A 15,565-nucleotide genomic window follows, 5' to 3' on the forward strand; every position below is an offset into this window, starting at 1 on the left:
ATGAACTTACTTGAATTACAAAATCTACAAATCTACAAATAACTACCAAACTGGCTGGAGCAGTTAATTCGCGTGTCTAGACTGCCACGCATTGAACGCTACCAAAATCGTAAAATCGTGCCAAAACAGCAAGAAGTGAATAATAAAAAATCATTCGGTGAATACGAGCTTTTAGAAATATTGTATGTTTTGAATTCTAGCATTCTGAGGTTTCGGGGCGGTATCCTTAAATGTGTCGTTACCTCAAGAAGAGTTTTTAAATTATGGAGAGAGACGGTATGTCTATGTACATGAACAGGCGTATGTAGCTCTAAATTCTAGACTGTTGAAAATAAATTCTTTCGTTAGATGGTTTGATGATGATATGTAAGAAAAAGCACCCAAATATGACTCAATTATCACAAATTACAGTTGGAATTGTTTAGTTTATCACTTAGGTCGTGAAAGTTTATGAAATAAATAAATTTACTATGTGACTGGTTTTTAGGGTCTATATATAATTGACTTTTTGAGTTTACTAATAAAATGTTAAAAAGAATAGCTCGTATTTTTGCCCTTCCTACTCCTCGTTCTTAAACTTTATTATTAGGATGCCCAGACAGATGTCGCTCTAACAGTTTTCAAGGACTTATTCTTAGGTATATCCTCCAACCTTTTGTTCTTACCCTTAAATTAGACTTTCTAGTAGGCTGACTTAATATGTTAGATTTTCTATCGTTCTCTCGTAAATTTACAGAAATTATTTTGTGGCACCTTGAAGTAATTTAAGTTAAAGGAAAATCCAGAGATGACAGACAACCACTCGATTTCAAGCAACCGACATTCACCGATTTTAGCTAAAGATATAAAGGACGTACTCCTAAGGAGGTACGCTATATTCACAGGTAAGATCATGTTGTTCCTAGTATTTTCTTTAATCATAGGTGGCCATGATAAGGAATTCCGCTCCCTTATAATTTTCCAAGATCGCGGTCTAGATGGATTAGGTGATGATTCATACATTTTTCTTATGCAGTATTTTTCTTCATTATCAACGTAAGTTGCTTCTCGTAATTATCCCTCAAAAAAGCAGAATGCTAACATGTGTTCAAGAGTTTACTGTCGTTATTGATAGGCGTACTGGTAATTGGACAGTTGTCAAGTCGATTGTTGCCAGGCTAAATGTTAGTAATTGTCCGAGTTTTCCTCACTGAAATATTTAGGAAAAGTTCCCAGGAAACTTACATCAAATATTTATTATCAAACCTCAAGGTTTTATGCAAGGTTTTTTCTTGGAGAAAACAATAAACTCAATTCGTGATGGCTGTAAAATTCCGTTAATTTTCGTCGACAAAACTGAAGAATTGCTTCCTTTCATAGATCAACAACATTTGACAAGTGACTTGGGCGGTGAACTTAATTTCGACATTGAAGACTGGCTTACTAACAGGATAGTAAGTTCTTCTAAATACGTGGATTCATTATTAGTGCCTTTTTCATTGAAGTATTTTGTAATAAATTTCGGTCCATATTTGGCTTTGTATCATGATTCATAGTGGCTCTTTCGTGTTATATTTACTTGTGCCTGTTACCCCTTGTGGAGGAGCACAGGCAGCCCACCAGCATTGTCCATCGAACTGTTTCCTGGTTAGTCCTTTCGAGTTGTTTTAAGTCGTTATTCGTTATTTCGATGTCCATTCCCAATTGTCGGCGCGAAATGTTCTTCGGCCTTCCTCTTACGTTCCCGCTCACGACTCCTAGTTATCCCTTGCCCTGCATTATTTGTTTATTTAAACACAAATATTGGTACAAAAGAGGCACCGGATATACATGCGCAACACAAGTCACTTGATTAGTGTGTGACTGGTTATACTGCCTGGGTGCGCAGACCGAAGCAGTTGGTTCTCCTAGAGAGCCACACCCAGAGCCTCCGACCTAAAAGTCTAATCAACGAGACAGTGGAGCAACGTCAAGAGAAGCCGTCACATGGTAGCCAGTCACCGGCAGTAGGTTAATACTCCATTTCTTCCCTCCGGGTCCTGGAGCCCATGTACACCATTGTTCAGAATCAGGGTTTTCTAACTTCCCTAGGTGGGTCCTCTATATCCACCAATCCGGTTAAAGCACCGGACATTCGCTTTTCGTTCTCTCAGTTTCGTAAGAAACAGTAATGTCGCGAGAAAATAGTTATCAGGACATCCCTGACAGTGGTTGTATGCACATGGCCATGTGAGAGCATTTTGAGAGGGAAATAGGTCTCTCCCCACTCGGTCGTACCAGGGCATTTGGGAGCTTGCTTTGTGATGCAGTTTGGTGTTTTCCTCAGTGTGTGCCCTATCAACCTTCAACGTCTCCTAATTTCCTCTTCAGCTGGATGCTAATTTGTTCTCTGCCACTGTAGACCGTTGCTGATGGTGTCCAATCAGCGGACATTCAGTATCTTGCGTAGAAAATTGTTTATAAATATTCATACTTTTTTGGTGATGACTGCAGTAGTTCTTCAAGTTTTAGCTCCTTACAGTAGGATTGTCTTGACGTTCGTATTGAAGATTCTGACTTTGGTGTTGGTTGACAGTTGTTTTAAGTTCCGTATGTTCTTCAACTGCAGGAATGCTGCACTTACTTTGTCATTCCTCGTCTTTACGTCTGCACCAGATTTTCATCGTTCATCGATGCTGCTCACAGGTGCATCAAAGTTTCCACCTTTTCCAGTGATTGGGCTGGTGTTCTCCTTGTTGTATTTGAGGACCTTGGTTTTTCTCTTGTGTATGGGATAGAGGGGCCAGGTTATCTGCAAAGTCCAAATCCTCAAGTTGCATCCAACCTGTCCATTTCATTCCGTGTTTTCCTTGAGACAAAGATCTTCACAATCCAGGCAACCACCAAAAGAAAGAGAAAGAGTAAAAGTAATTAGCTATATCTGACACTGGTTCTAGAACACAGACACATTCAGACGCCCCACAATGGTAGTATTTCTCGACCTTAAGGCGGCGTTCGACTCTGTTGATCGTAAGGTTCTATGGCAGTGTTTGTCACTGAAAGGAGTACCAAAAAAGTACATTAACCTTATAAAGGCTCTCTACTCGAACACAACTGGTAGAGTGAGAGCTTATGGCGAACTGTCATCAGAATCGATTACCTCAAGTGGTGTTCGTCAGGGCTGCCCACTCTCTCCATTCTTGTTCAACTATGTCGTCGACGTACTTTTAGAGATAACACTTTCCTCGTCTAGATTTCCAGGGGTTGAACTTCTACTGGGAGGTTCACTTGTTGACTTAGAATATGCTGATGACATAGTTTTATTTGGTGAAGACGCTGACAAAATGCAGAGTCTTCTGACCACTCTAAGCAACAATGCAAGCATGTTCGGAATGCGATTCTCCCCATCGAAATGCAAAATATTGCTTCAGGATTGGGTTACATCGACACCCGAACTAGTGATAGGGAGTGAAGTAGTTGAGTGTGTCGACCTCTTCACTTATCTTGGAAGTCTCATCAGTCCTTGTGGTCTGGTGCGTAACGAGATCTCAGCACGGATACAGAAGGCTCGACTAGCTTTTGCCAACTTGCGTCATTTATGACGTAGGCGAGATATCCGTCTACCAACCAAAGGACGAGTTTACTGCGCAGCAGTTCGTTCTGTCCTACTTTATGGCAATGAAACATGGCCGGTGAGAGTAGAGGATATCCGTAGGTTACCAGTATTTGATCATAGGTGCCTTCGAAATATTGCTCGTATATCCTGGGACCATCGAGTAAGTAATGCAGTTGTTAGGAAACGAGTACTAGGTAAGGATGGCAAATCAATTGATGACGTAGTGAAACTTCATCAGTTGAGATGGCTGGGACACGTGTTACGTATGCCCAACCACTGACTGCTTCAACGTGTGATGTTTAATTGTGTAGGTGTAGGTTGGAAGAAAGCTAGGGGCGGCCAAACCAAAACATGGCACAAGTTCATGAAGTCACTGACAAGTGGACTAAGCCATGTTGGTAGGTGTAGACTACCTGGTTGAGATCTGCGAGATGATAGCAACCGATGGTTAGAGACCCTGAATGACATGGCTCAAAATCGTTTGCAATGGCGCAGGTGCATACACTCTTTGTGTTCTCCCAAATTCTGATCTTCTTATTCCTCCTTGTCTCTTTTTTTTCTCTTCCCAAATTTATTTCACTGTATTATACTCTTTAAGTAACATCTCCAAACACTAATCTTCCCGATTACTGCTTATACTCTTATTACCTCTACCACTACGGGGTTTAAATCGACCACTGCATCTCTGTGCTAATGTGGTGTGGCAACTCGAACTGATGTACGTGCGTACGAAGTTCTACGTTGTTACTGACTGACTGACTGACTTAGAATGGGTTCGTCAGCTGTCCTCCATGCACAACTTTGCAGTGTAATCCGTCGTATGAATTCCGTATGATGGTGACGATCTCCTCAGGTAAATCATAGTGTGGAAGAAGGTTCCATAAGGTTTTCCTATCCACACTATCATATGCTTTATCATAGTCAAGGAATTTGACGTATAGTGACGAGTGCCACTCAATTGGTTGTTCAACGATGATAAGCGATTTGGTTAGTACACGACAGCCTGTTGGTCTTGAAGTTGGACGTCTACTGAATCTTTCATCCAGTTCAACAGCACTGTTGAAAACTATTTCTGATATTGATAGTTGTGTGATTATCACACTTGCTAAGATCTTTCTTTGGTATCTTGATGGGATATTCTTCTTTCCAGCCTGTCGGTGACACTTGCTCCTCCTCCCAAATCTTCCTGAATAGAGTGCGAAACGTGTTTTCAGTTGCTTCTATGTGTGACTTCAGTGCTTCATTTGGTATATTGTCAGGTCTAGCTGCTTTTCCACTTGATTTGTCTGATGGCCGTGTTGTTTTCTTTGATCGTTTGTGGAGTGACAGTTATAGGATGGTCTGTAGATGCTGCTTCGATTTCCGGTGGATCCAACAGAGCTGTTCTATTTAAGGGCTTCTGAAAGTGTTCCACACATCTGTTCTTCTGTCCTCGAATCTCAATTATTGGCTTGCCTTCTTTGTCGTTGATTGGTCTCTATGGTTTACTATATTTCCCTGCTAGTCTGTTCGTTGCGTCATATGGCTGTCTCATATTTCCTTCTCTTGCAGCTTTTTCTGCTGTCGTTGCTAGCTCTTTCATGTATTTTTACTTGTCAGCTCTAATGCCCCTCTTCACTCTTTTGTTTGCTTCTATGTATTCAGTTTTTGCCTGGGTTTAATCTGTTCTTGTTCGGTTGTTGTTAATTGCTGACTTCTTGTTCATCCTTTCTTGAATCTTGTTCAGGATTTCCATGGAGTTCCGTTTTTTATGGTGCTTCTTGCGGCTCAGAGCCTCCTGACGCGTTGAAGCTAGTGCTTCTTTGATCGCTTTCTAGTTGTTTTCCATAGTAGTTTCTTCTTTGAATAAATCTTTTTCATATTTTTTAGTCATTAATTGTCATAATTTGTTAGTGAAACACCTTTCAGTGCAGGATTGCTCAGGTTTCTTTCCACCAGACCGAAAAAATCCGGTATTCTCACACAGTAACAAAGATCATTGTGGTGACTGTATCTAAGCTACGGATGCCAAATATTTCCCATTTAAGGAGGGATGGCAAAACGGAACCCCGTTATACTCTTTCGCTGGTTCAGAACGTTGAATTAGGTAATGATATTTACCCTCACTTAGTATTGTTTTTATACAGATTTTTAAACATGGTATCCGAATTCTGGTGTTTCAGGTGAAAAGTGGTTATTGGTAATTGTCTATACCTGTAATAATTGTGAATAAATTTTCCATTAGCCATTATGAGACGTCTTAATACTAACTACGAGTACTATATAAAGCCAATAATTAACATAATACAGAAGCAGTTTTACTATATTATCTCGACTCTAAAAATATCAATCGCAGAAATCTAAAACGGTAGTTAAAACCATTTTGTACAAAACCTGGGAGTTGAGCAGGATTCTGTCTTAAGGAGTTAGTTTGGAAATAATGAAACCTCTAACTATGTTTTAACATAGCTGCCCAATTTATATCATTGTCTTTTGTTTGACATTTCCAATCAATACTATTGAAAAATTATTACACGAATATCACACTTATTTATCCGTACATTTCTCACCAGGTTCGACAACATATTTTACATTATGCTACTCGAAAAGATTTCTGTCTTCAGTTTTCACAAGTAGGTATTATATATATATCAACCAAACCTTATCCATTTATTCTTCTAATCTGTTTTCTGTATATGGGCTTAGATAAATAATCATATTTTCTCATTGCACACTCATTTTATAATAAGGATAACACTTAAACATAAACACGCGAGTCTTACGCTTATATTTTTAATTATTCATGAATTTTCGCAATAATCCAATGATATTTTATGATTAATAAGAGTAAAATCACCAATGATTGGCTAATCTAACCTAAAACTAATTTTGTTTGCTTTTATGTGTGTCTAATCGTAAGACAAAAGAACAAAATAAAACAAATAAGTAACAGAATAGTGGCCTCATTTTATATGCATATTATTCACTTGTTGTTTGCCATTAATTTCTTTGATTTTTTTCGACTGTCTGTTTTATATGGTTATCATTTTAACCAATACTGAGTACTAAAATATACCCTGAGTATTGTCGGAGTATAATTAATCTCATCTATATCTGAAGCTTAACAGAATGGATTTGTAATCTTTGCGACAGATTTATTATCTGTTATTTGATTTGATTTAATGCTATTGCTTATTAATCTAATACGACTATCCCAATCTTTTTCGCTTCTTACTTACTTGTCACATCTCTTTATTCGAAGCGGAATTATTTTTTCTGTCTAATCATTTTGTTCCTGTATTTACTTCTTGTAATTATAAATAATGTGTAATAATTATTCGTTATCTTTACAATTCTTCAAATTAAAGGATATTGAAGAATACTTTGAAGAAGTTGAACATTTAAACACTGAGTTGAAAAACATCATGAATCAGTGTATTAATCAAAACTATAATCAACGACAGGATTATTATTGCAATCCAAAATCAAGAACTTGCTATTTAAACCAATTTTATAGTTGTGAAAATATGCTCGAATTACGTAAAAAATGTCATCATTGGTTACATCGCGTTTCACACTGTGAAGTAAAGGGTTTGAAAATACGTGAAAATTTACTTAAGAAAAATTTAAATCAGTCATGTACAACTATACGAGAAGAAGACACTACAATAAAATGTGATATACCATCGAAAACGGGGACATGGGCTAATACAAGTGATGCATATGACTTACCAGTCGATTATGTCTTTCATATAATTACTTTTGATCGTATACTCATTAGGTTAACTGAGGCTCGTACCGAATTAAGACGATACTGGCGTGAATACATGAAACGAGTACGTGTTACATTTCTGGTTGATGATGTTGAAAACCAATATTACGAAGTAAGTATAAGTATGTTTTGAATATAATATTATTTATTTGTAGTGGAATTTTTATTGTTTCTGTTTTGTGTGTAATTAAGACTTTTTAGACAATAAGTATGACACTAGACTGATAGTGTGAGTGTGATAAGTAAAAGTTGTGTCCAAACACCTGATTGAAGTAGCATTAAACTCTACATTTTGTATTTCCACTTTGAAGATATGTACATTATTCATTTTAACCATTTTATCCAGGACAGTGAAAGCGTGTTTTGTTCGAATCTTCGTTAAATAGTACAATTACGATCAGTATACTTAAGCACAAAATCTGTAGTTGAATCACGGTTCTCTGAAAAACCTGTTATTGAAATGAGGTTATTTAGAAGTACATTTGCAAATAGAAATTAAAATGGATATATCTGACAAACCTTACTTAACAAAGCCTTTTCTCAGATAATAGCTCTATTCAACCTCTCATTTAACTCCTTTTTGGTACAAAGCCTCCAGTAATGTTATTTATTTGTTAAGTACTTATTTTAGTGCGAAACTATTTAAAGCTTTGCCAATTGATTGGTTCGAATTCACCTTATCTCCATAAGACTATTCATTTTCAACATAACTTCTAAATAAATACATTTTTGTACACGTTGTTATTCAAAACTTTCTTCGTTAGCTCGAAAGTAATCAAATAAGTAAGATAAAATAACATATATCTCTAAACACATACAGGTTAGTGTACTAGTCTATGGACTAAATTCTCCATGTAACTATAAACGATTCTACCTGGTTGTCAAAACTTTGATATGTATGGTCGAATTTAAGTCGGTGACCCATTAATCGAGTCCTTTGACCAGTAAACCACAGCTCCCATTTGTAAAAACTTCATTACTGATATTATAAACCTAAATCTTAATGTACAGACAAGAAAATTACAAAAAGTGGGGAAAGCGTATTAGAATTAACTCAAAGGTTATGATTGAATGAATTATACCTAAATATAGAATAGTAAGATTTTCAAAATAGAGACGAAGATATTTGTCGTCTAGTATACCTTCAATACCATTGAGGACTTTGAATAATCAGTGTTTATTTCAAATCATCATGAAATATCTATATAATATATAGTTTGAAATTAGTTTATTATGGACAGTAAATCAATTAAAGAAGTCCAATTCATTGTGGGTCTGCTAATTGTGGTGTGTATAAACAACTCTGGTACTCTCAATGATAAATATATTTTTGTTATATCCCAATGAATAGGAAAATCGCATTTCTGACGTTTTGTGACCTAATGTAAGCCACTTCAGAAATGCAATTTTTCTACGCATTAGGATATAACAAAAATATGTTTATTATTTTATTTGAAATTATCAAGTCCAACCTTGGCATTGATACCTATAAACACATAAACAATCTGGTATTCTTTTTTTGAGTTTCTCATCAACTCCCTAATGGCTAATAATGATCTCGTTGTCATAAGACGAAGTTCGGTAATATATGCTACTTATTTCACATAACTCCAACCAATAACCAGTGACCTAATGAATTTGTGACAAGTTTTATTTTTACCATATTAGAATTTTATAATCCTATTATGACCACCCAGAAGATGCATCATTACATATCACTAAGTGCACGCAACACGTGTTTTAACCACTTCATCTGTATCCGATTTACAATCTCATTAACTAACCTTAAACTTTTAAGTTCCATTGGTTTGTTTTTGTCAGAATCTATGTCAAAGGTATATTTGTAAAATGCAGATCGGAAATACTTTAAAAAAATCAAAACAAGATGAGTCATACAAATGCGGGTTGTAAAGGTTATTTTAAAGTTATTCTGTAGTCATATGATGGTTGTACCTGCTTTCAAACATAAGTTTTGTAGCACTAACAAATTATAAATGAGATTATTTTAGTACAGTATGGATAATTTCGGAATTATTACAAGCTGAGAAAACATGTTTTCTGTGTATTATTTTTTGTAACTAAACTGGGATCAAACTACCATGAGAAGTGTTGTTGCCGTAATTGACCTATACTGAGAGTTGTGCGGGGATAACTTATAATCAATGTTGTAAAGTGTGCATCTGTTAGTAATATGTTTGGTTTTAATGTATGTGAAAATCTTCTTACAGTTTTACTAACTTACCACTTTTGAAATCCAAATCAATGCTAATATAAATCTAAGTATACATAATATACTCCATGAACAACAAGTTAAATCTGGGAACGAAAGTTTAAGGTTACGCTATGAATTCGACAGATGAAAAATAAACCCATTGCAGTAACAAATTTTGGGCAATTCTCTTCAAGGTTCTCATTCATTAACTCCAGTTAGGAAGTGTTCACTTTTCGATAAGGCTCAGATCAACAAATAATGACTTCTTAAACTGATGCTATTTATTGATCCTTTTGCAATCTAATTTTTTTACAACCTATGTTGGTCAGTGTAGTAAGCTGAGGTAGGTGATGGCAAAATCTACACCTCATGTCTGTTAGTAATGAAGTTCAAATCTCTTGATCCAGCTATCGAGCACTGAATCTTTCAACTAGTAAATCATGGTTTTAACTGGTCAGTTATCACTACATGTTGGTTATGGGACCAGAGATTTTTTGATAAATCGTAAAGTGATTTCAGTATAATGGTTTAATTGAGAATAACTTCCATTTTTCGTATTGATAGTGTTTCAATATGCGTAGAATCTCATTCTTATTTTTATCTTTTCAAAAATTCTTTTCATAGTTTACTAATCTTGCCAGTACATGGAATAATCTAATTGAATCTCTAGTTGATTATTTACCTGTTAAAATGTCCAACTCCTCCACTTTATCTCCAGCACATCAACATTATCATAATCAATCATTAAAAGATGATAGGGAGAACAGTTGCATTCATAATAGTAATAATTCACCATGTTCCCCTTCACATTTCATTATACTTTCTGCATTGAAAAATGATGATGATGAAACGGATACATCGTTAAGTAAAACAATATTGGAAAGTTTAGAATTACTATCTTGTCGTATATTGGAAGCGGAAGCCACTGGTAATCGACTATTAGCAAGATTAAAAGAATTAGATAAGATTGCAAGCAATTTTGCTTTATTTATAATTGATAACGTGGAAGAAAAAGAAGGAGTGTTACTGAACAATTCTAATGAGAAAGACAATCATCAAGGTAGTTAATTGCATTTAGCATTTAAGTATTTGTTATTGCATGTTCTGTGTAAATATGTTCGTCGAATCTTATATCATGTGGTCTTTTTTTGTATTTCAATTTGGTATCCAAACTCTGCCTGCGTATAATTGATATTACTTTGAAGGAGGGATTTGAATTTAAAACCTAGTGGTCAGTAGTCAAGTGGATTAATCACTAGGTCAAAGTTTCGTACTTTTTTCTGTGGGTTTTTTTAGATGATAAATATTGAGTTGACCAAAATGCAACAACGTTAAGTAAGCAGAGACGAATACATAAGCAAAATAATTTTTTCAAATGATTCCACGAGATTCATCATCGACAGTGCTCAGAAAAACCTGATAGATGCGGTTGAGAAGCGTCTTTTGTCAAAGTTGAAAGGGCTCTTGAAGAAAAACTTGATCAATAATCCTACGTACAACAAATTGATGCCGAAAAATCTCAATTACCTTGTACTGCTTACCTAAAATGCACAAGTCAAACATTACATTGAGGCCAATATTATCGATAACCAAATCGCCTTTTCACAATCTCGCCTGCTAGTTGACATGGTGTTTAGAACCAATCCACCAGAAAATAGCCTTCTACAGTCTGAAGGATAGTTTCGAATTTGTACAAAAGCTTGATGGCTTAAATATTTCCGAAAAATTTGTGGTATCTTTCGACGTCTCACCAATTCTGGGGGAAACGGCTGAAATTATATGTCATTATCCTCAACTCCTTCCTTCCCTAACCAATGAATTCAAACAGATCTTGTTTATGTGTACCAAAAATATTCAATTGCACTTCAACAGTGTGTTGTACTTCCGGATTGATGGAGTTGCTCTGAGTCCAATTTTGACTGATATACTTATGGGAAACCTGGAACAGAAGAAGCTTAAGCACACTCAGTCGAAGGAACTATACTCTATCGTAAATATATTAATGACACATTTCTTGTTTGTAACAATTAGAAGTTTTCTGTGTACTCGCTCAGTCTGTTTAACACAGCACACAACGATAGAGACTTTACTATGAAACATGAAATAGAAGGTAAATCCCATTTCTTAGATGCTAGAATCGAACGAACTTCAAAAGCTACACAACTACTGCAAAAATGCATGGAGTGGAGTTTATCTAAACTAAAACAGCTTCTCTCTAATAAGTTACAAAAACGGGGTTGTACGAACCCCTTTTTGACTGCGCTCGTAAACTTTTCCTGAAGGAAAGCTTGGAAGAAGAACTCATCTTCATCACAAATTGCTTACGTGAAAATGCACATTCAGCGAAATGTATAGAGAAATATGCAAAAACCAACCTACATGTTAATAACGATACAGTTGATAAGAAAACCTGCTTCTTATATTCACGCTTCAAAGATGAAATCACTGGAATAATTAAATACATAATAAATGTCGCGATGAAGATTGCGTATTCATTAGCAAGATTGACGACGTTGTGCGAAACTAACTGTTCGCTCAAACAAATAAAAATTGACAAGTCATCTTTTCTCAGTACCTCCAGCTGTATTTACCAATCTACATGTACGTGCCAAAACACATAGATTAGAAGAACAAAGAGAAGAGTACATGTTCGCACTTCTGAGAACGTTCCGAACAACTTGAGACTGAGAGGTGCAAAAACTCCATATAGTGCAATAGCTCTGCATTTGATTGATACCGGGAATACGTTTGATATTCCTCAACCCTTCAAAATTATCAGCAGACATACAAACACAGCGTCTCTTTGGTTTACCGAAGTAGTGGCAATAAAGATACTCAAATCTAAATTATGTATCCAGAAAGAGACAGTAATCGACTTATCACTACCCTAGTAGATCGTTATTTCCCATTGGTATCATTATTATTTTATTAGTGTTTACTTTGTTATGTGGTCTTAATCAAACTAATTCTTATTTTACACCGAAATCACCCCTTAGTTCGTTAGTTTTTTTCATTCACTCAATTCTCTAAACTTATGTAAGCCTCTTCAAATCCTGTTTAATTATTACGCAACCCACCTTATCGATTCCTAATTCTATACAATTATCGTCTCAACGCTTCAAATCTTCTATATCTATTTTGGTGATTTGAATTTTACGTAAGTTCTTCACAAATTCTATACTTGGCACACAATCTGTATTATCTGCCTCCGGACTTCATTTGATTACTGTCTCACCCGCCCTCCTATGCTTTTAGGACTCCATCTCCAAATGACCTCACACAACTGTTATTACACGGATATCTATTTATAGTTACTATTGATAAACTTTGTTGTTCTAATTCTTTCCGTCATCAATGCCAATTGATGCACATTATATCATAACTCAATGTTACATTTTAATACATATATGGTTGTAAGCGACAGATGGGAAACCACGAAATGTAATAAATCCATGTTGTTTTGGCTATAGTCAACTGTTATATTAGAAATTATTGATGATCTGAGTCACTGATACGAAATGCACTCATTCTCTGTGCACTCTTCTGAATCTTGAAATTCATTTTTACAATTTACGTACTAGTTTCCTTTTAATTCATTTTTGAATACCTTTCAATTCGTTGATATTCTTTCCTTCTCACCGAACGTGTGACAATGTAAATCGATTGTGTTCCGTGAGAGTTTCTCCTGACTATGTCAGATTAGTATTTTTGTTTAGTAGATTATTATTAATCTGCTTTTATTAGCTTTAATATTCATGGTGTAATATTGCTTTTTTTCTGAATTCAGCTCAAAAGTTTTTTTTCCAAAATGTGGTCTTCTTCATCTCTGATTAATGGAATTTGACTTTTTGAGTAAATCTCGATATTATTTAATTTATCCTGTATATATGTTCATCTTTTTGATTTTTATGAACGCAAAATATTCAAATTTTTTATTGTATGTTCGACAAACTATTTTAAGGCTCAGTCCCATCTGATCTTGAGAGCAGTTGTTTATTTTAAGCATTCTTATGAAATGGTCGACCTTTGGAATATTGAGATATTCAATCCAAACGGACCATCTTTCAGACTTTAAAGGAATATAGTTCATCTGGTAATGATTTCAAAGCTGCCACTGTTTTTATGTTCGATGTCTCGTTATTAATTTTATTTCAAAATGGCGAAGATTTATTAGTTAGACATAGCTTATTAGATGCGGTCGTTTGATTTCAAATTTTCATTGTCAGGCTAAATAATAGTCCTTACAATTTGCTTGTGATTGGAGTGCCTCATACAGTGATTTCTGTAAGTTATTACTAGACTGTTAATTTACCAAATTCTTTACACGATCAGCATGGATATAACATCTAAACTTTGTAAGACAATTATCTAGCTAAGAAAAACCATCATTGCTAAATTAATATTACTCCATATTGTGTAGTTATAGTATTTTTGATCGTTACTGTTCCATCACTTTCTAGTTATCTATTCATTGATTTTCATTTTTGATATACTTTTTTAGAATTCCATTTGAACAGTTAGTTAGTGGTTAAACCATTTGATTTTCGATCAGTGAACTACTTGTTCTAATTCAATTTCATTTAATTTGGTTTTGAAACCGGACAGTATCGCTATTAATAAATGATATATACATATACCTAATCATTAATAAATCAATTGATCGGATCACTTCACTTACTGTAGTATAATCAGTAGTATTAATACTTCTCGTTGTTATATAATAAAAGTGACTCCTAGTATGATTATTATTTTGTATATTCATCTATTGTTAAGTAAATCGAGTGAATTCGTTTTAGTCTTAAATGATAATTGATTAGATATTCTTTTTCAGCTTCATTTCTCTGTTGTGATGTAAATCGATTGGTCAGTACAAATTTAGTCTCAAATATTATTTGTCCAGATTTGTCAATAAAATTAAATGGAAGTAATCAACAAAATGATGTTAACCTAAATACCAGTTGCTTATCTCTATATTCTGGAGAGGAAGATGAATCATCTAATCTTGTTATGTCTGATGAAATTAATCATAGTTCTAATGAAAAAACTGATGAATCCATGCAACAATATTTTCTTCCTATCAAATTTCCTTCAAATGTAAAAGAATGGTCTTTGTTATTTAAAAATATGATTGATTTAGCTAGTATAGATTTACCAAAAGCAGCTGATCAAATTAATCGTTTGCTACAACTGTACACAGAAATTGATAATGTGAGTAGTGTCACTTTTTATATTTACAACATTGTTATTAATTGTTCTTTCATGTTTCTTGTCTTTTTACTCAGTCTTCTCAATTACCTACCTAAATTATGCATTCAATGGATATATATATATATTATAATTTCTAGTAACAGAAAAAGATGTGGTTTGTATATAAAGGACCAGAACTTGTACTTGGAATATTTTCCTCATATTTAGGTTTCTTATGGATAATATATGTGACTGTGATTGAACTTTTTCTTCGACTATTTAATGTAGCTATTTCGTTCGGTTTTATAGCGTTTTAACATTTTCTGTTTTTTCGACTTTTCAAAGATTTACTCTAATCTTTATTCCTTATAGGCTGCTTCATGGATTAAAGAAGGTCATCATTTATTGAAGACAGTAACACCACCGAATAAGCTCACTACAATGAATTTAGTGGAATGTCGGTCACGTATGGATGAATTGATTACATTTACTTCTTCACGTCAGAGTAGATTAGAGTTACTTCGAAATCCTAAACTGTTTCATTCACGATTAGTTGGATTATTAGACGCTGACTTGAAGGTGGGTTTTGTTTAATTATTATCGTGAAACATTGCTACAAATTCTCTTTTCTATCATATTCGTTCTTTAAATTAAAATGTTTCTAGTTTTAAATAAATGATAAATAATTGAAATGAAATTCACATGACGGTGATCTCTACAAACAAAACATGTATCACTTTAAAAATCCCCATAGAATAATTCAAAAAAGAGAATTATTTGTTTTTGAAACATGTATCATTCTGTAAACCTCGTATATTTCATGAAATAAAATTATCTACTA

At 34.6% G+C, this 15,565-nt stretch overlaps 1 protein-coding gene across 2 annotated transcripts in view; it reads left to right on the forward strand.

Annotated features, from left to right (window-relative positions):
* The first annotated feature begins 215 nt into the window (after positions 1 to 215).
* MS3_00000396 (uncharacterized protein) overlaps positions 216 to 15,565 on the forward strand; it is a 38,928-nt gene continuing 23,578 nt past the window's right edge. The window contains exons 1-9 of one of the 2 annotated variants that reach the window (XM_051208178.1): positions 216 to 276; positions 737 to 884; positions 924 to 1,035; positions 1,073 to 1,163; positions 1,203 to 1,433; positions 6,922 to 7,437; positions 10,162 to 10,597; positions 14,369 to 14,745; positions 15,097 to 15,303. In XM_051208178.1, the coding sequence (XP_051073712.1) occupies positions 788 to 884; positions 924 to 1,035; positions 1,073 to 1,163; positions 1,203 to 1,433; positions 6,922 to 7,437; positions 10,162 to 10,597; positions 14,369 to 14,745; positions 15,097 to 15,303 (2,067 nt within the window). In that variant the 5' untranslated portion in view covers positions 216 to 276; positions 737 to 787. Of the gene's footprint in view, positions 301 to 348; positions 885 to 923; positions 1,036 to 1,069; positions 1,164 to 1,202; positions 1,434 to 6,921; positions 7,438 to 10,161; positions 10,598 to 14,368; positions 14,746 to 15,096; positions 15,304 to 15,565 lie in introns of both variants that reach the window. The other variant, XM_051208179.1, reaches the window with a different exon arrangement.

This window comes from Schistosoma haematobium, chromosome 1 (assembly GCF_000699445.3).
Source record: "Schistosoma haematobium chromosome 1, whole genome shotgun sequence".
Lineage (NCBI taxonomy): Eukaryota > Metazoa > Platyhelminthes > Trematoda > Strigeidida > Schistosomatidae > Schistosoma > Schistosoma haematobium.